Here is a 26,398-nt window from a genome sequence, read left to right as displayed (position 1 = left end):
TCTTAATTATATGCCAAACAAGGGGTGGATCATTCATGAATTTTCTGGGAAAGGAGTGGGATTTCCTGGAACTGAGGGTTCTCCCCACTTTAGACCATATAGGGTAACTGCTGGCCACAGCATTCGTAAATTGTCATGGTGCTGATGGGAGTCTTTTAGCATGCTAATGCATTATAATTAATGTATAATGAGCAGTGAGTTTGACCAGAGGTCACTTCCATCAACATTTTGCATTTGGTGGGTGTTGGCCAGCTTCTTTACCACATCCTGTTTTATCAGGAGGGTCTTTTTGACCGGTTTCTCGTGATACCAGTCCTGCTGACCTCCCATCTCATCCTGTGACTGAGAATGCCTAACCTCCTGGGAATGCAGCCCAGTAGGTCTCAGCCTCATTTTACCCAGCCCCGATTCAAGATGGAGTCACTATGGTTCAGAGGCCTCTGACAAAATCACCTCTGTCCAAATACAGTCACTTAGTGGGTACGAATTTGGCGGGGGGACACAACTGAGTCCATAGCAAACAGTATGCAATTTTGAATCACATCAGCACACACAATAAGACTCTGAAAAGTGAGTCCGTTGGCTTGGCTGGAGAGAAAACTGTGACAATGTGTAGTGTTCCAAAATGACCCTTCCTGAATCAGGGAGCACTCAGAACCTTCCAGCCTGGTGAACAGAATTTGCTCTCAGGCCAGGAGCCATGCTCTGTAAGTATGTTGTCTTTACAACTGGCCCAGTTTGATCCAAAGATAGGATTTAGAATGATTAAAGAAATAGATGGCATACACCAACTCTCCTCACAAATGTGTCTCCTCTCAATTTGGCCTTCACCTTCAGATAGACACATAATGGATCCCAGATTGTGTCCTGTTGCAAAGATCCGGGAACACAGGCTTGGGATACCTGTATATGAACAGAAACCAGACTAGCAGGTGGTAAGCCTGGCATTGTCCTGTGTTCTTAGGCTCTTTTTTTTTTCTTTTTCTTTCTTTTGAGATGGAGTCTCCCTCTGTCGCCCAGGCTGGAGTTCAGTGGCTTGATCTCAGCTCACTCAAGCTCCGCCTCCCGGGTTCACGCCATTCTCCTGCCTCAGCCTCCCAAGTAGCTGGGAGTACAGGCCCCCGCTACCACGCCCGGCTAGTTTTTTGTGGGTTTTTGTTTGTTTGTTTTTTGGGTTTTTTGTTTGTTTGTTTTTTGTATTTTTGGTAGAGACTGGGTTTCACCGTGTTAGTCAGGATGGTCTTGACCTCCTGACCTCGTGATCCGCCTGCCTCGGCCTCCCAAAGTGCTGGGATTACAGGCGTGAGCCACCGTGCCAACTTAATCACTGGGACACCCACAGGCAAGGCATGGCTTTTTCCACAAGAAATATTCTGGATGGAAGTAAACACATCAGTGAGCTTAAAGTTCTACATGATCACAATGACTTAAGCCTGAGAATTTTTTTTTTTTGAGACGGAGTCTGGCTCTGTCGCCCAGGCTGGAGTGCAGTGGCCGGATCTCAGCTCACTGCAAGCTCCGCCTCCCGGGTTTACGCCATTGTCCTGCCTCAGCGTCCCGAGTAGCTGGGACTACAGGCGCCCGCCACCTCGCCCGGCTAGATTTTTGTATTTTTTTTAGTAGAGACGGGGTTTCACCGTTGTTAGCCAGGATGGACTTGATCCCCTTGACCTCGTGATCCGCCCGTCTCGGCCTCCCAAAGTGCTGGGATTACAGGCTTGAGCCACCGCGCCCGGCCGAGAATTTTTTAAAAAGAGAGAAGGGAGTAGTAAATGACTAAATATAAAGCACCTAGTGCTGTATTTCGCAAATGGTAATCACTCAGCAGGTGTCTCAGCTCCTCGCTTCAGCAACCAGGCTTCCAGGACCGGAAGGAAGTCTTCTGCATTCAAAACTAGACTCAAACTACTCCCCTCCACCACCCAATTCTACTCCTGTGCTCGCGCTCTTCCTGCCTGGCAAATTCCATGGCCCGACAGATTCACTTCCATTCCACGGCCGGACCAGGAACGTCAGTGGGCCACCCATGCCTGGAAAAGGGCCGGCTGGGCCAGAGGGGCGAGAACCGCTGCAGAGCGGGGCTGGTACCAGCCACTTCTTGGGAGCCGCAGTACGCGCAGCCTTGTGGGAACTGTAGTTCCCACAACTCCGAGTCTCCAGGCGAGGCGTCACTGCAGGACTCGTTTTCCCGTGCTCCTGTGCGCGGGTCCACTTGGGACGGGTCCCTGGGTAGGTGAGGTGGGTAGGAGCCTGCTTATAGAAAAGTGGAATCGAGTCGTCCTTGTTAGTGGAGCCGCTGCCGCCAGGGAACTCAGAGCCGGTTCCTGTTCCTTCAAGAGTGCTGGAGGCCAAACTTGAAATACAAGTTTAAGTTTCCCCATAGGGCAAAAGATAAGGATCCGAACTCCCCCGGCCCGGTGTGCAGCAGGAGCGACCAACCCCGACCCGGGTTAAAAGTCCCAAGGACTCTTCGCTGCCGCCACCTCCTGTTCTCTCCCCACGTTCCCACTCGGGGTCTCCCTCAAGGCCGGGAGGCACAGCGGTCCCTGCTTGTTGAGGGGCTGGATGTACGCACCCGTAGGTTCCCGCGGACTTGGGGGCGCCCGCTGAGCCCCGGCGCCCGCAGAGGGATTGTGTTTGCCTCCTGCAGCCTCAACCCGGAGGGCAGCGAGGGCCTACCACCATGATCACTGGTGTCTTCAGCATGCGCTTGTGGACCCCGGTGGGCGTCCTGACCTCGCTGGCGTACTGTCTGCACCAGCGGCGGGTGGCCCTGGCCGAGCTGCAGGGGGCCGATGACCAGCGTCCAGTCGACCGCAGCCTGCTGAAGTTGAAAATGGTGCAGGTCGTGTTTCGACACGGGGCGCGGAGTCCTCTCAAGCCGCTCCCGCTGGAGGAGCAGGTGAGAGGTCGGCCCGGGCCGGGGCTGGTGGGGCGAGGACCGTGTGCCAGGCCAGGCGTCTCGCCGGAACACACATCTTCAGAGCTTTACTCACGCGGAGCGGGGCTCGGGTTGGGTCCAGAAGAGGGGAAAACAGCAGTAGCCAGTTCCTCCCCAGGCTCTTGAGCAAAGGACCTGCTGGGGGTAGGACAGCCCCGGAACTTCCCATTTTGCCCTGATGGCGCAGTAAGCGCTTCTTAAGACGCATGGGAGTCGCCTGGGGATCCTGCTACGTTGCAGATTCTGATTCAGCAAGTGTGGAGTAGTGCCCCAGGTCAGCATTTCTATTAAGTGTCTGGGTGAACATGAGTACAAGGGTGCAGTGCACTTCTGTGTGACAATTTTGAAAGTGGTTTGTCAGCTGAAGGGACTTTAGTGACAGAACCACTCTTAACTGAGATCACAGTGGATAAGGTCGTTGCCTTTGGAAACGAACTTTATAACAGTTTTTTCTCAGGGTTTGCTGGAGGCCATTTGAGATCTGAAGTTTTTTTTTTTTTTTTTTTTTTTTTGTAACAAGTGTTGTATTCTAGGGTTCTCTTTTTCTGTTTAAGGTTACTAAACCTATAGTGGAAGGGATTTGAGGTCGGAAAAAATTAAAAATGGGCTAGTCTGTGGCTGTTATGTCTTAAAAATCTGCCTGGTTTTGTCAGGATAATTATAACTAAAGCACGAATAGTTTTTAAAAAATTATTATCTTTCCTGGATGTGACTTTTCACAGCAGAAAGGCCTAGTGAAGAGGAATAGGCAACCTGAAATCCCCAAACACCCAGGTATTACACATGTGGAGTGATGTATCGTTGGTCTTCCAGGTTGGTGTTGGAGGAGGTCCAACAGATTGTCCAAAATTGATGTTAGGTATACTCTTCATAATCATAGCTGCTTTCTAGAAACCTTCAGGATTGTGTCTTTACATTGTACAACTGGAAACCCATTTTTCAAAATTGGCCGCACATGAAATTAAACTTCTAAAGCATTTTCCACATAAATAAATACATTTAGAAGGCACTTAATTCATTACCAGATATCTGGTTAGCCTTACTCTGGCTGTATCACTTGCTCTCTGGTACTGGGATTGCTTCTTTCATTTTGATTCTTTGATTTTTTTTTCAGTCTCTTACTTTGCCTTTCTATATTAGATCACTAAATTTTCCTTAAGATTTTGTATACAGCCCATCTCTGATGCTGCCCTTCCCCCAGTTCTTCTCTATTCTTGGTACAGAAGGACTGGGGAATCATATGTAGGAATATATATTATATTTACCTAGAAGACAAAAAGTTATCAGTGGTAACAGAGAATAAAACTTTGAATGTGCAGGCCTAGACCTAGTATGTACCATATATATACACCCTGAAGGCCCTAGGAAAAGATTTAGATTCTTTTAGGGCTTTATCCCTGAGGGAGAGTGGGTGTGTGATGGGTATCTTCTGCCTTTATGGTTGAAGGGTCCATTGTAGCTTAGGATACCAGCTTCATTCATCTTCAATCTGTGTAGCCACAAAATAGCATCTGAATCCATGGCCTGACTTTGCAATTAGAGAAGGCATATTACCTCTCCTCTCTGCTCATATTCTCCAGACTTTAGGCAGATGCTTTCAACACCTTTGGTTATCTAGTATAAAGTCATGTGCATAAAAATAAGGGGTGAACCAACTCTCAGTTTAGGCTATGAGCAAATATTAACCTCTTAAAACTTGTTTCTGGATAGTCTCTGTCAGGTGTTCATTTCAAGATCCAATTTGATAGAGATTGTTATTGGAATTTTTTATTTTATTTTATTTTTTTCTGAGACAGAATCTTACTCTGTTGCAAGGCTGGAGTGCAGTGGTGCGATCTCGGCTCACTGTAATCTCCGCCTCCTGGGTTCAAGCAATTCTCTTGCCTCAGCCTCCGGAGTAGCTGGGACTACAGGCACGCGCCACCACACCTGGCTAATTTTTGTATTCTTAGTAGAGATGAGATTTCACCATGTTGGCCAGGATGGTCTTTATATCTTGATCTCATGATACGCCTGCTTCAAGCCTCCCAAAGTGCTACAATTACAGGTGTGAGCCAGCACCCAGCCATTATTGGGATTTTTTAATCTTCTTGGTTCTGCTATTAATTATAGTCAGAAGGGACTGCCTGGCAAAACTTTTTTGTCTTTAGTACATGTTTCCTGATTTCTGACTGGTTTATAGATTAATGTATGTGACAAGTCACTTCATTCAGTCATCTCACAAATTCTCAGAAAGAAGCATGATTTAAAATTAGATGTTTTGGCTGGGTGTGGTAGCCCAGGCCTGTAATCCCAGCACTTTGGGTGCAGTCCCAGCTACTCGAGAGGCTGAGGCAGGAGAATAGTGTGAACCCGGGAGGCAGAGCTTGCAGTGAGTCATGATCGCGCCACTGCACTCCAGCCTGGGCAACAGAGGAAGACTCTGTCTGCAAAAAACAAAACAAAACAAAACAAAAAACCACTAGATGTTTTGGCTGGGTGCGGTGGCTAACGCCTGTAATCCCAGCACTTTGGGAGGCTGAGGCAGGTGGATCACAAGGTCAGGAGTTCAAGATCAGCCTGGCCAAGATGGCGAAACCTCCTCTCTACTAAAAATACAAAAATTAGCCTGGTGTGGTGGCGGGCACCTGTAATCCCAGCTACTCAGGAGGCTGAGGCAGGAGAATTGCTTGAACCCAGGAGGCAGAGGTTGCAGTGAGCCAAGATCATGCCACTGCACTCTAGCCTGGGTGGTAGAGCAAGACTCCATCTTAAAAACAAAAAACTAGATGTTTTATTGTTTTCTTATGGCTTGAATGGCTGTTGGTTTAACCTGTTTTGCTAAAAGATTGTGCTTTGGACATAAAAATATAGAACTTGATTGGCCTTTTTTTTTTTTTTTTTTTTTTTCCTAATCATTAGAGTAGATCCAAATGCACTATCAAAAGAAAAGATTTGGCACTGCTTCCAGGCTTCCCTCAACTCCCCTGGGTGTCAAGATGGCCTCCACCCAGGGAGGTTCCTCAGTTTTTATAAAATAAAGTCTAACCTACCCCAGCTTCACTGTTGATTAAGACATTTGGGTCCTTATTTATTTGACAATATAGATGAGCTGGGAAGCATGTCAGTATCTTTTGTTGCTTAGTACCTTTCCAAAGCTCAGCTAAAAGAAGTGGTATTCAAGAAGCATTACATGAGGGATGTGCTAGTCAGTCCACCCATTCTTCGGGATCGATAGTTCTTAACCGTGGTGGAACATTGAAGTCAACTGGGAAGCTTTAAAAAATACACATGCCAGGGTCTCCTTCTGAAGAATTCTAATTTAATTGGTCCAGGGTATCCAGATAATGTAAAAGACTCTCTGGTGAAGCTTGAGAATTATCTGGACTGAAGAGCATTAAAAAAGTGGAGGCCTCCCTTTTTGGGAGGATAATCCAAATGTGATTATCCCAGGATGGGACTCAGGCATCAGTAACTTTTAAAAAATGTCCTGGTAATACCAGTGTACAGACAAGGTTTAATATGATTGCTTTATTTTAAAATCTACACCTGGAAGGTTTTTCTTTACTTTTATGTAGATTTCTTCTTTTATCTGGAATGTAGTATATCAATCCCAGTACAGAATTGCCTTCCCTGAAATGTACTTTGGTAAGAGGCTATCATTCTGTGTTGAGAGAACTAGGAGAAACAGTCCCACAGAACTCATTGCTGTGACTGCTGAAAAGATGTTCATTATATTACTCTATCCTCTTTATGAGGACCCTTGGGAAGAATTTGTCTGTTAGCATTAGAAATGGTGTGCTTCTCCTGCACAGTTGGTTTGCCTTTTTCTTTAGTCTAGCTGATCAAGTTTCTTTCTTTATGTAAAAGTCCAGAAGCTGGGTGCCAAGTCTGTTGCCCACCTATAGTAAGTAAACAGATCTTCTTGTTGTACATATTTTAGTAACCATGTTACTGCATCCATTTCTTTGTCCCTACATTTGTTTGCTTTTGTCTTTCTTGCCTACTTGGGATTGGTTGTCTTACTCTATTTTAATTTTTGCTCTATCTACTTTATTACCCCTTGAAGTTGGGTATACATAAAATAAGTAAAGTTATCAAGTTAGTCTTTGCCACTAACTGGGAAACTTAAGAGCAGGAATGAGAATGAGAGTGTGTATGTGGAGTGGACACTATTATATGAAACTGATGTATCATCCATTCTTGAAAATCTGAAAACTTGTACTCTAGACTTTACATGACCTGGACTCCAGTCTCCTAGGGGACACCAAGGGTCCTCTCTTGGTGAATGTGGCTAACAGGAGATTTCTTAGTGAGGCTGAATGGCCCTGTGGAGCTTTGTGTCACACCCTGTGGTGGACACTGGAACTACATGAATGGATAATTCAGTCTTGCCTTTAAAGGAGTTTTCAATGTGATAAAGGAGAGAGACAACAGACAACAATTAAGGGAATATGTTAGGAGCACTGGGAACACAAAGGAGGTGTCTTCAAATGTCCAAAACTGAAATCAGCTTTCCACCTGTTTTTCTGTCTCAGTCTTAGTTTTAGTCAAGGAATACCTCCATTACTAGGCTCAAAAATCAAAGTAGTCATTTTTTTTGTTGTTGTTCCTCTGTGTTTACCTACCAACACAGCCCCCAAATAAAGCTTTCATTTACTCACTTGCCAAGTCTAACTCACATGTCTTACATCTATCTCTTCTATTCCTACTGGCTTAGATGAGGCTTTAGGCTCTCACGTGGGCTATTGCTAACATCTCAAAATAGGCTTTTCTGCATCTAGTCTTCCCATTCCAATTGTGATATATGCTGCCAGGTTTCAGATTTATTCTGTGGAGCCCCTGGGCTAAGGTGATGTTGAGCAGCTGGGGCTGTAGGATCCTACTCCTACTTCAACTAGAGAAATTCCAGTTTTTGCCTTATGTGTACAAATCTAAGTTTAACTTTACTCGGTGTTTTCTGATTTAAAAATTGGAAAACCATTCCCTGGTTGAGGCAAACCAAACCACTTCTTTGCCATACACATTCTTCACCATCTCTGCTTTGCTCAAGCTTTCTAGTTATTTTTGGAATTCTGAATGCCACCCTTTTTAAGTACAGATATTTGCTTGTCTAAATACTATTCATTTAAAATGCTATTCCCTGAATGAAACTTCTCCTGAATCCCCAGCCAGAAGAGAAGGTCTGTCTTGCTTTTGAACTGCTATGCCTTCATATGGTTTCTTGCAGCACATGTCAGCTTCTATTATGGCATTGCTGCCATTTACGTTCACAGCTGGCCTTTTTTCTTTACTAACTTGAAAACCCAGGAAAGGCAGGGTCAAGTTTTCTCAAGATGGGTATCTTCTACAAGAGCTGGCAAATTGTTAGAGCTATTAATTGTACCTACTGTGTGTGAGGCCCTTTGCTGGGAAACAGAGGTCAGTAGATGACCCAGTCTCTGTTCTCAGGAAGCCAAGTCTACTGAACAGGACAGACCAATAAAGGAGCTCGTTTAATACACTTTGGTAAAGGCTACTAAAGAGAGCCGCTGAAGCAACTGTGAAAGCATAAGGCCATGACCAAGGTTTCTGGGAACATTTAAGTTGAGTCTTATGGAGTGAACAAAAGTCTTTCTAGATGAATGAGGAAAGAAAATTCCAGGCATAAGAAACATGATACTGAAAGGCCATGAAATATGAGAAAGGAAACAAAGTTGCGTGGCTAGAGAGTAGGTGTGTAGAATAAGGAAGAATTGGTAAGGGGGCTGCTAGAGAGGAGGTGGGGCCACATGAGCCATGAACCCTTGAAGGGTTTTTTATCCAGAGGGCTTAGAGTGTCAGAAAGAGGGAGCAGTGATTAACTGTGAAAGGAGGAGGAAGGCCTCTCTATGAACATCTGGTCCTCTGATGTGTCAGAAGGAGGTTCAGGTGTTGGAGACCAGGTGCCAGTGGGACTGACATGTGCCTTTGGGAAGAATGGAGGGCTCCCTCTATGCAAAGAGAATCTGAGGCTCCCAGTGCCATTATCCTGGGATAGTTCTGGGAGGAATGAAGATAAATATGATGATATGTGACATAGTAGGTTTCTAAATGTTAGTTTTAAAACTAAACAAAGTAGTAGGAAATTGAGTTAAATTTTTTTTATTATAAATGTTATAGGAATTCATATTTAGAAGATAACCATTGAAAGCTGGAGTAGTCAGTGATGGGGAAGTAAGAGTTGAGCTATCCTTGAACATTGAAAACAAGGTGATGGACAGATAGGAACAGGAGTCCCTCCAAGCAAGAGAAGCAAGCTGGAAGGCATCTTTGCAGAAGCAGTGGGCAACTTTTGGGTTGGAGGGGAGGAGGGAAGCAGTGAAGCTGAGTACAGGGGCTGGGCAAAGGGGTAGAGTCCTTTTTTTAAATTTATTTTTTTAAGAGATGAGGTCTTGCTATGTTGCCTAGGCTGATCTTGAACTCCTGGTCTCAAGTGATCCTCCCACCTCAGCCTCCCAAAGTGCTAGGATTACAGGTATGAGCCACTGCACCCAGCCATGATGTAGAAGTCCTTGAAGGACAGATGTTTACCTCTGAGACATTAGGAAAAAGCTACTGATATGATGAAAGTGGCTTAGCAAGATTAATTAGGTGATTTTGAAATATACAATGCATTATTATTTATTGTAGTCACCATCCTGTACAATCGATCACTAAAGCTTATTCCTGTCTAACTGAAATTTTATACCCATTGATAAAAATCTCTCCTTTCCCCATTCACTGCATGCCCCCCCAGCCTCTGATAACCACCATTCTGCTCTCTAATTCTGTGAGTTTGACTGTTTTAGATTCTACACATACAAGCATATCGTGAATATATTGCAGATTCAGGTCTAGACCACCATAATAAAGCAAATATCGCAATAAAGTGAGTCCCACAATTTTTTTTTGTTTCCCAGTGCATATAAAAGTTATGTTTACACTGTTCTGTATCCTGTTATGCAATAGCATGTCTAAAAATGTACATACCTTAATTAAAAAATGCTTTATTGTTAAAAAGTGCTAGTGATCACCTGAGCCTTCAGTGAGTCATGATCTTTTTGCCAATGGAAGGTCTTGCCTTGAGTTGATGGCTGCTGACTGATCAGGGTAGTAGTTGCTAAAGGTTGGGGTAGCTGTGGCAATTTTTAAAAATAAGGCAACAGTGAAGTTTGCCACATTGATAGACTCTTCCTTTCATGAAAGATTTCTCTATAGCTTGTGACACAGTTTAATAGCATTTTACCCACAGTAGAACATATTTTGAAATTGGAGTCAATCTTCCCAAACTCTGCCACTGCTTTGTCGATTAAGTTTCTGTAATAAATCCATTGTTGTAATTTCAACAGTGTTCACACCATCTTCACCAGGACTAGATTCCCTCTCCAGGAACCACTTCTTTGAAGTAACTTCTCATGCATTCAAGTTTTATCATGAGATTGTAGCAATTCAGTCAAAACTTAAGGTTCCACATCTAATTCTAGTTCTCTTGCTATTTCCATCACATCTGCAGTTACTTCTTCCACGGAAGCCTTGAATCTTCAAAGTCATCCATGAGGGTTGGAATCAAATCTTCCAAACTTCTCTTAATGTTGCTATTCTGACCTCCTCCTCATAAATGTTCTTAATGGCATCTAGAATGGTGAATTCTTTCCATAAGGTTTTCAATTTACTTTGCCCAGATTCATCAGAGGAATCACTATCTAGGGCAACAACAGCCTTACAAAATGTATTTCTTAAATAATAAAGACTTGAAAGTCAAAATTACTCCTTGGGCCATGGGCTACAGAAAAGACGTTGTGTTAGCAGACACAAAAACAACATTAATTTTGTACATCTGCATTAGAGCCTTTGGGTGACTAGGTGCATTGTCAATGAGCAGTAATATTTGGAAAGGAATCCATTTTTTCTTTTGAGCAGTAGGTCTCAACAGTGGGCTTAAAATATTAAGTAAACCATGCTGTAAACAGATGTGCTGCCATACAGGCTTTGTTGTTCCATTTATACAGCACAGTCAGAATACATTTAGCATAATTCTTAAGGGCTGTAGGATTTGCAGAGTAGTAAATGAGCCTTGGCTTCAACTTCAAGAAACCAGCTGCATTAATCTCTAATGAGAGTCAGCCTGTCCTTTGAAGCTTTGAAGCCAGGCATTGACTTTTTCTCTTTAGCTGTGAAAGTCCTAGCTGGGATCTTCTTCCTATATAGGCTGTTTCTTCTGCATTGAATATCTCCATGTTATCAATAAGGTTGTTTCACTTTCTTATTGTTTGTGTGTTCACCAGAGTAGTACTTTTAATTTCCTCCAAGAACTTTTCCTTTGCATTCGTAACTTGGTTGTTTGGTGCAAGAGGCATAGGCTTTGGCTTATCTTAGCTTTCTACATGCCTTCCTCACTAAGCTTAATCATTTCTAGCTTTTGATTTAAAGTGAGAAACTTGCAACTTTTCCTTTCACTTGAACACTTAGAGGCCATTGTAGGGTTATTAACTGGACTAATTGTAATATTGTTGTGTCTCAGAAAATAAGGAGGCTCGAGGAGAGGGAGAGAGATGGAGGAAAAGCCAGTCAGCAGAGCACTCAGAAAACACACAACATTTATTGATTAAGTTTGCCATCTTACATGGGTGCAGTTTATGGCACTCCCAAATAGTTAAAATAGTAGCATCAAAGATCACGGAGTTTAGGATCAGCCTGGGCAAGATGGCCAGATCCCATTTCAAAACAAAAAACAAATCACAAATCATAGATCACCTTGACAGATTTAATAATAATGAAAAAGTTTGAAATATTATGAGAATTACCAAATTTTACACAGAGACATGAATGAGCACGTGCTGTTGGAAAAATGGCACTGATAGACTTGCTCAATGCAGAGTTACTCCAAACCTTCAATTTGTGAAAAATGCAGTATCTGTAAGGAGCAATAAAATTATGTATGCCTATGTTACTAAAAGGTTGACTTTATATATTTTCACCACGTAAAAATGAAAGCATGTGAGCTGATGAATTTTGTTTACATTAGTTAATATATCAAACGTAAATGTATATCAAAACATCACATTATACTCCATAAATATATACAATATACAATTATTTGTCAATTAAAATATAAAATATTTATATGCAATAAAAAATATTTTTTCCAAAAAGATTAATTAGTTGGCTATGGATGGATGGATTGTGCAGGTAAAAGGGAGGAGTTTGTCATAGGCTTTTGCCTGTAGTAATAAGGTTTACATTGTACAATAAGATAATGGAAGGACCATTGGGGAGGACTTTTCTTCTAGGTAGTGATCAACAGGGCTTGGTGTGGGGATGGTGGATCCACAGGGAGCCAAAAGTATGAGGTTTGGGGCCTAGGAGAACTGTGGTAACATTGAGAGGGACATAGTAGATTGGGAAGGGGAATTGGTCTATGGGATTAGACTTGTTTTTAAAATTGAAGTCATCACATCTGACTCAATGAGTGTCAGAGTTTTATGGACAGTTGGAGCTATGAGACCTGTGGCCACTAGTGATGTTTTGAAATCATTACAGCACAGTTGGGGCAGGAGCCAGATTGCAAGGAATAACAGAAGATCGTGAAAAAGCAACATCTTCCTAGGTGGCAGCTGCTTGTTTCACGAATTGCATGAAAGGAGGAGAAAAATGTAGTAGTTACAAGGGACATTAAGTAGAATCCTTAAGCTGGGATAGGGCATAGAAACCTCCAGATTAATTCCTTATAAATTCTTACACACATATGGTCACTGATATCATATTTCTTTCATCCATCTCTTCATTCATTCACTATGTATCCGCATGCCAGGCATTCTGGTCACTTCTCCCCTTTACTTCAGTGTGGGCTAAGTGCCAGAGCAGCCCCTTAGCAGTCAGTACTAGTGTAGCAATAACAGGACTTAGGCTAAGGACACCTGGAATAATAAATCACCGTCTTTTCTTCCCTTAATTTCAGCTAACATTTCTTTCCTTCCATCCCATGGGAAGGTGCAGGCCTAGTGTCAGTGATTCCAGCCATGTGTTCTGAGTACTTTGAGATGTTAATGCAGTACATTTCAAGAACCATTTTTAAACAATTTTTTTTGTTTTTGTTTTGTTTTGTTTTGTTTGTGTGATACTAACAGGTAGAGTGGAACCCGCAGCTATCAGAGGTCCCACCCCAAACTCAGTTTGATTACACAGTCACCAGTCTAACTGGTGGTCCGAAACCATATTCTCCTTATGACTCTCAATACCGTGAGACCACCCTGAAGGTGAGCAATGCTTCCTTGCTCGGGGGAGCCCCACTGCAAAGGTTGGGTGGTTTTCTCTGGGCTGAGTTCAGCAGGCTGTCAGGTGTTTTCATTCTTCTTTCTCTTTCTTCCCTACTTTAGGGGGGCATGTTTGCTGGGCAGCTGACCAAGGTGGGCATGCAGCAGATGTTTGCCTTGGGAGAGAGACTGAGGAAGAACTATGTGGAAGACATTCCCTTTCTTTCACCAACCTTCAACCCACAGGAGGTCTTGTGAGTCACTTGAAAAGGGATGTTGCACTTAATTTAAGGTCTTGAGCATGAGGATACCTGTCCTGACTCCCAAAGATGGTTCCCACTCTCACCCAAGGTAGTTTGGGGGACAATTTGTCATGCTGCATACCCTTATGTCACAGGATCTGGTGAACAGGTGGTTCCTGGAGGTCACATTCATTGGACTTCGAGTCTCTTGAGGGCAGACATCCCACAGAGAAGTAAAGCTTTCTTCCTAGTTCCATAGCTCTCCTTATGTACTCTTGAAAGACCCCTGGAGCCTCTGTGGAATAAAATAAGAGTGTATATAATTAAATATTCCTTTTATGACTGTCACTGTCTTCTCATTTTTTTCAGTATTCGTTCCACTAACATTTTTCGGAATCTGGAGTCCACCCGTTGTTTGCTGGCTGGGCTTTTCCAGTGTCAGAAAGAAGGTTCGTATTTGGGATCCCAGTCAGTCCCTGTCCCTGGGGTTCTTGCTTCTCGCTTCCAAAGCCCCTGTCTCTTTCTTGGTGCCTGTTCCCTTGATTTGTTTTCTCCTGCATGTGTGACTTCCAGTGTGTACCTAGTCCGGTGGGTCCTTCCCTGTCTGGCCTTATGGTGCCCCTGCCAGCCTGACCTCCACAGTAGCAGCAGTGTAGCAGCTGCTCTGATCTGCCTCTGGCTCCTGGCTTCTCCCCTCAAGCTTCTACACCAGCTGCACAAGGCAGTCTTAACCATGTTTTGTAAACACTCGAGAGGACTTTTTGTTTAGGTGAGACATTGCTGGAAAGGAAGGACACTGGGCCCCAACACTGCTGCTACTGCCCTAATCTTGGTAATAATCCATAGCGTGAACAGTGTTCTGTCTAGCCTTTCCTAGTTGAGAAAGTCCATCAAGTTTGGGTTTTGATATATTCAGCCCCTGAATGGTTGTAGTCAGTGGTTCCTAACCTTGTCATCCCCAAGGACTGAGTTAATTATTTTCCCTCGTGGATCCCATGTGTTGAGAGCCTTTGGCCATCACATGAAGCTTCATTTTGTCATTTGTAATTGACTCAAATTTACATTTAATCACTGGTCTGAGTTTCAGATTATCATGACCTCACTAAACAGGTGCCACAAAGCAAAGGTTCTTGTTACTTTGTTTAGCTTTTTGGCAGTATCTCAAATAGAAACAAAATTTCCATCACACTTTTTAAGAAATATGTAAAATAATAGAACCTTCAGGAAAGAGGAGTCTGGTCTTACCCCCAACTGGGTTGGATACTGCTGCTAGTTCTGGCTGTAGTTGGCTGCTGCACACAAACAGTACGTGTCTAGGTAACATAAAGCCATAAAGCAGTTTGGGCTGCCCCTTACTTCTTGGGAGGCCTTGAGTTTAGGAATGACCCACAGCGCCTGATCTTCTGAAAGCTCTCAATTGCTTAGCTTCTAAAAGGTAAAGATCTTCTTAGAAACATCAGAAGTGGTACTGAGAAGGAAAGATGTTTCTTGGTGGCAACATTTTCTTTAGGCAAGTCCCAGACTGGGAATGTCCCAGGTTTCCAGCACGGAAGGAAATCACTAGCCTCAGGTGCAGGTGTCTGGGTAGCAGCTCCCTGCGCTGGACCCACAGGTGTTGGGACTCCAGTTTGACTTCTTTCCTAGCTACTTCCATGCCTTTCCTATATGAAGGGACTTGAATAAAGAATCCCAGAAGAGGCCAGGTGTGGTGGCTCACGCTTGTAATCCCAGCACTTTGGGAGGCTAAGGCGGGTAGATCATAAAGTCAGGAGTTCAAGACCAGCCTGGCCAAGATGGTGAAACACCCATCTCTACTAAAAATAAAAAAATTAGCCAGGCATGGTGGTGGGCGCCTGTAATCCCAGCTATTCAGGAGGCTGAGGCAGGAGAATTGCTTGAACTTGGGAGGTGGAGGTTGCAGTGAGCCAAGACCACACCACTACACTCCAGCCTGGGTGACAGAGCAAGACTCCATCTCAGAAAAAAAAAAAGAATCCCAGAAGGTGGCACTGTTGGTGGAAATGCTGCAACTTTGGGATATTGCTTTAGGAGTAAAATCCTAGAAAAATCCCAGAGGTTACATGTAAGCTACAGAGAATCAGGCTGTGGGGAAAGCTGGAGATTGTTGGTCTGCCCACTTGGCCAATCATTTGCTCAGTGTACATTTGTCTACTCAAGTGTGCCTTATTTATCATAAACTGTGGGTCCAAAATCCAGACAGCATTATCAGACCCCAGATGGAACTATTAGAGGTTTATAATTTTATTAGTGTTATAGAAGTTTAAGTCATAGTTATTCTAACACATAAAGGACCTAGTACAGTCATTCCACAGTATCCAAAAGGGATTGGTTCCAGGACAACCCTCTCCCCTGGCAGATACCAAAATTTACAGATGCTCAAGTCCCTTTTATAAAATGGCATAGCTTTGCACGTAACCTATGCCCATCCTCCCATGTACTTCATATCATCTCTAGATTACTTTTAATACCCAATACAACACAAATGCGATGTATTATCCTGTACTGTTTTCTAATTTGTTATTTTTATTATGTTAGTTTGTATTGTTCTTTTTTTCTTAAATATTGTTAATCCATGGTTGATTGAATCCATGGATGTGGAACCCAAGGATGTGGAGGACCAATTGTATGCAACAAACTTTGTTCTAAGAACTTTGCATATATTAACTTGTTTAATTCTTGTAATAACCCTATGAGGTAGGTGTCATTATCCCCTTTTACAGATAAGAGAACCAAGACACAGAGAGGCTCAGTGACTTGCCCAGGGACACAAAACTGGTAAATGGTGGAATTAGGATTCAAACTCTGGCAGTCTTGGTTCAGAATCCTACTTTTTCGTTTTATGCTCAACTGTTTCTTTGAGGACATGTATATCTGGAGGCGGCATCAGATCATTTGGTTTGTCCTTTTCACAACACATCTTGCAGAACCCCAGGATTCTTCAGAGGGGTCTCAGAAAGTACAGAAAAGGAGGGGATGGGACATGCAAGTGGACTATGCTTTGGATCTCCACCTTGCAGCCATCAGCACCTCTTCTTTTATTATTATGCTTTACATAATAGTTGGAGGTTGGTGGAGGTTCTGTGGCTGATATAGTCCCACCCCTTCGATGTACAGATGAACCCCAGAGAACGGTAGTGACTTCCCAAGGCGACTCTGCTGGTTAGTTGTGGACTGAAGACTAAACTCATGACTTTCCATGTGATTTCTTCTTCTGTTCACACCAATGATGTGTGTGTGGATTCTGATATTCTAGTGAAGTTATAGGCTACTTTTAAAGCCCTTGGTTCTGACTATCAATAAGTTGGGAATAAATACCCCTTTGGGACTTTGATTCAGCTGATCACTCTGCAGACTGACCTCAGTGAATCCCAAATTGCTGCTGGGGAGCTACTTCTTTTGCCATCAGGCTTGAGTGGTGTGGAAAAAGAACCTACCACACAGAGATGGCACTTGCCATCTCCGGCACAGAGCAAAGCCTGGGAAGGTGTTAGAACACCTTCTTTGGGCATTGACAGGAGGGGACAACGGTACTGAGGAGCTCTGAACAGCAGTGAGCTGCCATGAGAGACATAAGAAACATTGTAGTTTCTTTGGTTAGATCTTTGGTTAGACCAGCCATTCATCTAAAAGCCTGGCTTTTTATTTTGGGCAAGGCTATGGGGTCTCTGAGAGGATCTGTGGCCTTGCGTTCACTTTTCTCAGTTTGTTATGTGATAAGTCACTATAGTGGCCTATAGGATCAGGCTTCGGGAAGCAAGATAGTAACTTAGTTCTGATAACGCTATTCTTTATTAGAATGCCCAGATGCTGGTAGTGCTTTACAGCAGGGATTTTTTGGAAGGGGTCAGGGAGTTGCCAGTCTGATTCAGGTCTATTACCTGCTCTAGTCTATTTGTGGCCCAATAGGAGGGCTTGTGCTAGACAGAACAAGGCTGCTGTGACTTACTTTTTCCATTGCTCAGATTATAGGAGAGCCCCCTTCAGCAGGGCCAGGGCATGTGGAGGGCATTCTCTGTCCTTAAGGAGTAACCTTGATGATCTGCCTCTCAGAGCAGATCTCTGCTCCATCTCTGTAGACAAAGAGAAGGGGGTGGAGATGCTGGGAAGAACAAGCTGAAGCCTCTGCCTGCCTGTGCTTCCTACTTTTCTTCCAGGACCCATCATCATCCACACTGATGAAGCAGATTCAGAAGTCTTATATCCCAACTACCAAAGCTGCTGGAGCCTGAGGCAGAGAACCAGGTAACTGCTCCTGGTTTCTTGCTCACCAGTGGGGGACAGCCTTTTACCACCTTTGCTGGCAGAACTGTCTGTACTGAGGGCCTGCCCAGGCTTACCCTACTGGCGAATAATGGATGGGAAGGTTTAAATTACACTTAAATGTGACATCAGCTGTCTAGGAAGTGAAGAAGTCTTATTCACAGTGACAGACCCATGGTAAAGGTCAGGAATTCTGAGAAGAGCTGCACGTTGGGCTAGCAAGATGATACATACAGCCACGAGTGGGCTTTTGCCATTTACAAAGTATTATCCTCCTGATGACCCAGGGCTCTCAGGTGGGGCAGATGAGGAAACCAACAGGTTAAATAAAAGATGATTGAGACTGTCTTTAACCTGCAAATCCAGGTGTACAAGCCCAAGAAGACACAGACTTTTCTTCTCTTACCAATATGTTTCTATGTAGGATAGATTGGTTTGGGCTGATGACACTTTTCAGTTATCAGGTATATCTAGGCTGCACTAAGATTATATGGCATTCCATAAACAAAAGAGAATGCTGTTTTCAGACACACGTGGGCCATGCTTCCATCATTTTTTATATAATGCAAATGCTAGAGTGAGATTTGGAAAATTCATCCTGTTATCCTAACCCTGGTACTTGCTAACTTATGTTTACAAGTCATTTGACCTTATAGAGCCTTAGTTTATGCATCTATAAAATTGGGATAATACCAGCTAACCCCAGTGGGTTGTGGGGATTAAATGGTATCCCAAATGATAATCCCAAATGTGAAGTACACTTTGTAAACTGTTAATCACTATAGAGTATAAGACATTACTCTTTGTTTTTTTGTCAGAGGCCGGAGGAAGACTGCCTCTTTACAGCCAGGAATCTCAGAGGATTTGAAAAAGGTGAAGGAAGGGATGGGCATTGACAGTAGTGATGCAGTGGACTTCTTCATCCTCCTGGACAACGTGGCTGCTGAGCAGGTGAGTCCTGGGGTTGGGGAGCCTGGGATAATAGCCTTGGTGGGCTGGCTCCTGAGTTAAAACTTGGGGGAGAGAAGTGGATGGAGGCCTCCTGGTTTGGAGGCAACTGTGATAGGACCTGCAGATAGAATGGATGTGGGGACTGAGGGATAGGGAGCAATCGAGGAAGACTCCTTACCCAGGCAGGAACACAGGCACTGAACTCTAGACCAGAGCTTCTTGAGGCATGTTCCCCAGAACACCCAATATGCAAATGTGTGTTTGGGCAGGTGGGGGCAATGGTTGGAAGGGATGAGTAGGGTCTAAAAATTTTGGAATCCCTATTTATTGTATCACTTCTTGAGAGTACTATATGTACATCAACACATGAAAAAAATCTGAGATGCCTTTCGTAAAGAAAGCTGGTTAATCTTTAAGTCTGTTTTCCTTAAGCTTATTTAGCCATAGGATCTTTTTTTCTGTAATAAATATATAAAGAAGACTGATAATGGGAAAGGTTTCTCTAGATTCAGAAGTTGGACATCCAAAGGTGTATAGGATCCTCCCTCCTTCTCTTGTGAAAATAAAATGGCAGTGTACCCTGAAGGCAGAAATGCACCTTGCTGTTATGTGTAAAACAGGTTTAAGGTTAGAAGGCAAGAGTTCATATCATATATTTGTATGGCGTATTTTTTAGAAGTCATTTTGGGAAAACGAAGGTCAAGTAGGAATTTATGAATTCCTTACTATGGATTTTATTCATCTTTTTTTTTTTTTTTTTTTTTTTTTTAAGTTAAAAAATACAGGCTGGGCACGGTAGCTCATGCCTGTAATCCCAGCACTTTGGGAGGCCAAGGTGGGAGGATCACGAGGTCAGGAGCTCGAGACCAGCCTGGCCAATATGGAGAAACCCTGTCTCTACTAAAAATACAAAATTTAGCCAGGCATCGTGGTGCACATCTGTAGTCCCAGCCACTCAGAAGGCTGAGGCAGAAGAATTACTTGAACGTAGGAGGCAGGGGTTGCAGTGAGCCGAGATTGCGTCACTGCATTCCAACCTGGGTGACAGGGTGAGACTCATCTCCAAAAAAAACCCAGAAAAACAGGCCAGGCACGGTGGCTCACGCCTGTAATCCCAGCACTTTGGGAGGCCAAAGCGGGCGGATCACGAGGTCGGAGATCGAGACCATCCTGGCTAACACGGTGAAACCCCGTCTCTACTAAAAATACAAAAAAAATTAGCCGGGTGTGGTGGCAGGCACCTGTAGTCCCAGCCACTCGGGAGGTTGAGGCAGGAGAATGGCGTGAACCCGGGAGGCGGAGCTTGCAGTGAGACGAGATCGCACCACTGCACTCCAGCCTGGGTGACAGAGCAAGACTCCGTCTCAAAACAAAAAAAACCAAAAAACAAAAATGCTAATCATTTTGGAGTAGATGGGGAGTCATCAGAAAGGGAAGAAACCCTTTCTTTTTTTTTTTTTTCCCCTGGCCTTCAGATAGCTAGTAATAGCTTTGGAAGAGCTTTATAGACATATCTTCTTGAGCTGTTAACAGACATAGCTGTTCTTGAGCCCGTCTTCTCTTCCCAGGAGAAGACAGGCTCCTGCAGGTTCCATGGGAGCTGATCAGTTGCTAGAATCAGTAGGTGAGAAGCATTTTTTTCTAAAACTCCATGTGGCCCTTTCAGGCACACAGCCTCCCAAGCTGCCCCATGCTGAAGAGATTTGCACGGATGATTGAAGAGAGAGCTGTGGACACATCCTTGTACATACTGCCCAAGGAAGACAGGTGAGGGGCCTCTCACTGCTGGCATGAAGTCACACTTGGTCAGACATCCAAGTGTATGGGGAAGAGGAGTTCATCAGGCCCACTCACGCCTGGCAGCTGATGTCTCCGTGTGTAAGGAGGCTGAACCCCACTCTGCCCGCCTGCCAGGAGACCCTAGGTCTTTGCACTTCTGCAGCTGGAACTGGTGACCTAGTGCTTCTGTTCCCTGTTATGCAGAACCAGGAGCCACCACTCTCCTGACTTTATCACTTGCCTTTTCCTTTTGCTTTAAGGTTTAAAGGATTTGGGTGGCAGGGAGCTGAAGAAAGAATATTCATTTCTCTCTTTAGTCATCATGTTACAATTTACAAATCATTTTCACATTCTCACTGTGAGGTGAGAGAGATACCTTTCTCCCTGGCTTTATAGATACAGAAACTGAGGCTGGGAGATACTGCCTCCCTGGTCTAGGCCCAGCTAGCAAGTGATGGAGCCAGAACTTGGACCCAGATCCACTGACTACCTATTCTGTGTTTTCGCTATATGACTCACAGTTAGGGCTCTGTTTCTAGGTGTGTTTCCTGACTACCAGAATGGAAAGTTTTCCTCTTACCAAATTTCGGAAGACACCTTTTTTTTCTGATTGGTTGAGAGCATTCAGCTTGCACTAAAAATAGGTGACTTGATAGAGGAGGGGAGGTAGGAAGTAGTCCGGGGAAAGATGAGTAGGGGGGAAAGGCATCTAACAGTTCAAGAATTTGCACGGTTGAGTGCCTAAGGATAAGAGCCCTTGACTGCATTCCTTCCACTCAGAGTCAGTGTGTCCACTTTTGTGCAAGCCTAGGGTGTCCAGAAGGTTCCTACCAAGCCACACAGCTTGCTGCCACTCCCTGGGACTTGCCAGCTTCCCTTTTCTGTTTGTGCAGGGGCCCCACCGTACCTAAGTTGTTACTTACTGCCTTCTCCCTTATCAACACACACACACACACACACACACATATTTAGTAAATATTTTAAGCTGTGAGGATCATGCAATTTCCGTTAAAACTACTCATCTCTGCTCTTGTAACATGAAGCAACCAAAGACAATATGCAAACAAATAGACACAACTGTGTGCCAGTAAAATTTATTTACCAAAACTGGTCAGATTTGGCCTATCGTGTAGTTTGCTTTATTCTGGTGTAAATCACTTTAAACAGGCCAGGTGCGGTGGCTCACACCTGTAATCCCAGCACTTTGGGAGGCTGAGGCGGGCGGATCACGAGGTCAGGAGATCAAGACCACCCTGGCTAACATGGTGAAACCCTGTCTCTACTAAAAATACAAAAAATTAGCCGGGCGTGGTGGCAGGTGCCTGTAGTCCCAGCTACTTGGAGGCTGAGGCGGGAGAATGGCGGGAACCCGGGAGGCGGAGCTTGCAGTGAGCCGAGATCGCACCACTGCACTCCAGCCTGGGCGACACAGCGAGACTCCATCTCAAAAAAAAAAAAAAATCACTTTAAACAGGACCTTGTCTGTTCCATTCCAATTAGCCCTGATTTTATAAAACTAACATTTCTTCAAGGACAAATGGTTACAACCTCACAAGGTCATACAACTTGGCTTTGCCTGTATATATTCTTCTGAAAAGTATATGTTGCATACAGTGTTGGTTGCCTGTTCTTCATCCATTGCCGCAACATTCCTTGACTTATAAAGATGGTCATTTACCCAATCACCACGAATAAGGATTTGTCTAAGCCAGTCATGGCAACCTTGTTTTCATTTGTCGGTAACTGGGTTCTGGGAATTCTAGGAGGGGTATTTTTTTCTCTTTGATAAAAAGTAAGAAGCACAAAAACAAGGAGAAGACTGGCCCCTGAAGGCTCCATGGAAGCTAATCAGCTGCTAGGATGAGTAGATGAGAAACATTTCTTTCTTCTATAGTAAGTGGACTTTGTTCACTACTGTGAGTGAATGTGCTTTAAGCTGCAGTAGTCACCTGTGGTCGTGATGGGACAGGCCTGAGAATGAAAGTGGTGAAGCCGCAGAGCCAAGCCTGGGAGCACAACCACTGAACCTCTTCTGTAAAATAAATAAGACATAAATAAGAAATGACCTTATAGTCTAAACTCCAAAAGAAGGAAGGCTGGCACATAGGAAACAAAATTTAGGATGTTCTTGTTCCTTCTGATTGTTTTTCTAAGGGCCTTCTAGAATTCCTGGAAATTATTACCCCTTCTCCTTCCCAGCTTTGTCAGCTTTGTTCTTTGATTCCTCAAGGCCTAGTTGGTCACGGCTTATCCAGGTTATCACCCTCCTGCTCCCTCAGCCCCTCCCATCTCAGTTGTGTTCACAACAGGTCTGTGTGCTGGTGCTTGTGTTGTTGGGAGTCTTTATTCACAGAGGACCCCAAGACCAGCCTCAGTGCCGTTTCTCTCCTTCTGGCCCATTGCTAGCCCTTATGCATGACTTGCCTTTTTCTCAGCTCTGTCTGATTGGACTCATGAGGTCCTGGGGGCAGAATCAGTCTGTGTCCCCTGAATGCTGAGTGCCCTCTAGGTGCTTAAATGTTGTTCACTTTTCACAGGGAAAGTCTTCAGATGGCAGTCGGCCCATTCCTCCATATCCTGGAGGGCAACCTGCTGAGAGCCGTGGATTCTGCCACCGCACCCAACAACATCAGGTACCTGGCACAGCAACTCTGCTTTGTGCAGCTAAGGGCCGTGGGGACTTCTGGCTGCAGGGAGGGAACCCAGATCTTAGGGAGGCAAGAACCAGGCTGTCAGTGACCAAAGGTAGATGTTTAACAGGCCCCAAGTCTCAAAAAGGTTCACAATCTTTTAACCTTTCTTCCTGCTGCATCCCTCCTACCATGTTTTGAAAATTTTAGTTTAGTGAAAAGAACCTCAAATTTCCTGTTGCTTTCTCTCTCTCTCTTCTTTTTTTATTAATTGAAGATATGTCAAACAATAGCCAATTATGATGTGACACTGATTTGATATGATAATAGTCCAAAACAAAGATAATTGCTTAATGGATTGTGTAGTTTGAACCACTTTCATTGAGTGTAAAGAAGGTATGATATCCATAAGGCATTTAAAAATGTTGGAAGTGGCCGGGCGCAGTAGCTCACGCCTGTAATCCCAGCACTTTGGGAGGCCGAGGCGAGTGATCACGAGGTCAGGAGACCGAGAACATCCTGGCCAACATGGTTAAACCTAGCTCTACTAAAAATATAAAAATTATCTGGGTGTGGTAGCATGCACCTATAGTCCCAACTACTCGGGAGGCTGAGGCAGGAGAGTTGCTTGAACCCAGGAGGCAGAGGTTGCAGTGAGTCAAGATCACGCCACTGCACTCCAGCCTGGTGACAGAGCGAGTCTCTGTCTCAAAAACAAACAAAAAAAATGTTGGAAGTGGCTCATGAGCCTCCATTGCCATTTTTGTAGCCTTGAATCCGAGGTTGGGACTACGGCTGTGGAATATTATATGTCCTAGGCACTTGCTAAGTGTGGTCTGCAGACAAACAGCTTCACCATTGCCCAAGAACTCATCAGATTCTCAGGCTCCAGCCTGATCTACTGAATCAGCATCTGCAATTGAACAAGATCCCCGGGTGACTGATATTCACCTGAATTTTGGAGAAGCACTGTTGTGGTATTATGCACAGCTAGAAGCTCATGATGGCATAAGAGGAATAGGGGACAATGAGTTGAAACAGGAACTTTGGGCCAGGATTTGTAATAGCAAATCTTGTGAATGCCATTTCCTATCCTTCACAGTACCTGCAATGACAGTACATTTTTGCTGGCTTTTGCCACCTTGCCACCCTCTGCCTTGGATCTTTAGAATACCACAGGATCCAATGCTAGTCTTCTAGGATGGGGGTTCATAAATAAAATCCTTGGTCTTTCCTAAGAGATAGATACTGGTGTCAGGCAGATGTAGATTAAAATGGCATTCTTATTACCGATTAAAGCCATTTGGAGAATGTGCTGAGGGCCAAATGGGCTTATGAATATTCTTTTGAAATAAACTTAATACCCCAAAACTTTAAGCCTCCCCAACAAGGAGCACACCTTGCCCTACTAAACTCATCCCATGACTGAGAGTAGGAAGAGCATTCATGTAGGCTGGCAGGACCCAAAGGGAGAAGAGAGGTAGGGCCTAAGCCAGACATGCTCAGTGTCTTCTTTGAAACTCACCAGGGAGGAGTGAGTGGGTGGCAAGGAGGAGGCCAGGAGAGTTTCTCTGGCGAAGACCCTCCTCAGGAAGACACAGGGAGTGGGAACAAGGGTTCTTCCCATGATCGATTGCAAAGGAGTTTTATTTTATACCAGGCTCAGCTGATTTCTAGATGTCACCTGGTTTCTCAGGCAAGTGTGTCTTACTTAAAGGAGGCAGGCCACATCCTGACCTTCAGAGTCCGGAGGTAGAGAATTGTGGAGAGCGGTTTCCTCTTGCAGAAAGCTGTATCTCTATGCGGCCCATGATGTGACCTTCATACCACTCTTAATGACCCTGGGGATTTTTGACCACAAATGGCCACCGTTTGCTGTTGACCTGACCATGGAACTCTACCAGCACCTGGAATCTAAGGAGTGGTTTGTGCAGCTCTATTACCATGGGAAGGTAATACCCCTGAGGTGGGGTTGGGTGGTGGTGAGGCGCCCTCCCACAAAACCCACCCACCTGAGTTAGCACCGAGTCCCCCTCCTCAGGCCCAGTGGAGTCTCCCTCGGCACAGTCAGCTCTCTAAATCCTATAGGGCAACTCCTGGCTATGCCCACGGGTCAGGCAGAACTTGACAGATGGTGGCAGGATGGGGCTTGGGCCTTATCCCAGTTCTGTTACAGACTCCTTCTAGGAAGAGGGTCCCCCTCCTCTTCTCCTGAGTGTCCCTGTCAGGATGTAGCCTCCTGGCCGTGAGGCCTGTTTTGCAGATTGTTGATGGTATCTTTGGGAGGTGATGTGTGCTGCTGTTAGCACCCATGGTGTTGGCTGCTTCATCAGGGCTGGGGTCCAGGGCAGAGGCTGGAGCAGCCCCAGGGATGAGCCTGTTGGTTCTCCCAGCTCAGGGATGTAACTTGACTGTTTCTTCCCAGTCAATTCAACACTTTTTGAGTGCTTTTACAAGCAGAGCATAGTACTTTTATTCTGGAAGCTGACCGGGTAGTGGTGCCTTCCTGTCTGTAATATGTATGCACACATATACCACGTGGGTCAGTGCCTCTCAGATCTCTGGGCTCAGCTGGAAATAGCAGAAGGACAGGCTCCTTGGTGGACCCGCTGAGTTATGTCTCTTCCGCAGGAGCAAGTGCCGAGAGGTTGCCCCGATGGGCTCTGCCCACTGGACGTGTTCTTGAACGCCATGTCAGTTTATACCTTAAGCCCAGGAGAATACCACACACTCTGCTCTCAAACTCAGGTGATGGAAGTTGGAAATGGAGAGTAACTGATTTATACAAGCAGGATGTGTTGATTTTAAAATAAAGTGCCTTTATACAATGCCTCCTGCTTTGTGTGTTTGGGAAGAGGAGAGAGCAAGGGGTAAGGTACTTTAATATAAGGTAAGGATATTTCCTTTCTGTGGGTATATTAAGGTTTCTTCCTGAAAGGAAAAGGGGTATAATATTGAGACCAAAAGGATATTTCTCTATTTTGTGAGTTGGTTTCTGAGGTTAGAAGCATCTGTGTGTGACATGGGCTGGGGACATCATGACCCTATAGAATTGTGTTGGTTTTAGTTCTTTTCTCCTATATTAATTTCACATGTATTGAGCTACCTACTAAGTAGTGATCATTATAAAGGTGAAAACATTCTGCCCTTAAGTTGTTGCAGTCCAGTGGGACAGGCAGCTGAGGAGATCAGTGATACAGTGCAGTATGTTTTATGCTGTAATAGATATTCGAGGGGCTATTTGGGCATAGAGAAGAAACTTCCTGCTCACATGGCAGGGGATGTGGGGAACAGTCAAAGAAGGCTTCTGAGATAGTCCTGGCCTGATCTGAGTAGAGAAAG

At 44.5% G+C, this 26,398-nt stretch overlaps 1 protein-coding gene across 1 annotated transcript; it reads left to right on the top strand.

Annotated features, from left to right (window-relative positions):
- Nucleotides 1-2,204: 2,204 nt before the first annotated feature.
- On the top strand, nt 2,205-25,888 carry ACP6 (acid phosphatase 6, lysophosphatidic). Its single transcript, XM_050750626.1, has 10 exons — nt 2,205-2,902; nt 13,048-13,176; nt 13,297-13,427; nt 13,785-13,864; nt 17,591-17,678; nt 18,515-18,647; nt 20,314-20,414; nt 22,964-23,059; nt 24,843-25,008; nt 25,688-25,888. The coding sequence occupies exons 1-10, from the start codon at nt 2,684-2,686 to the stop codon at nt 25,829-25,831; spliced, it is 1,287 nt and encodes a 428-aa protein (XP_050606583.1). The 5' UTR covers nt 2,205-2,683; the 3' UTR covers nt 25,832-25,888.
- Nucleotides 25,889-26,398: the final 510 nt, after the last annotated feature.

The sequence above is a fragment of the Macaca thibetana genome, chromosome 1 (assembly GCF_024542745.1).
Source record: "Macaca thibetana thibetana isolate TM-01 chromosome 1, ASM2454274v1, whole genome shotgun sequence".
Classification (NCBI taxonomy): Eukaryota; Metazoa; Chordata; class Mammalia; order Primates; family Cercopithecidae; genus Macaca; species Macaca thibetana.
This window is presented reverse-complemented; position numbering and strand designations above follow the sequence as displayed.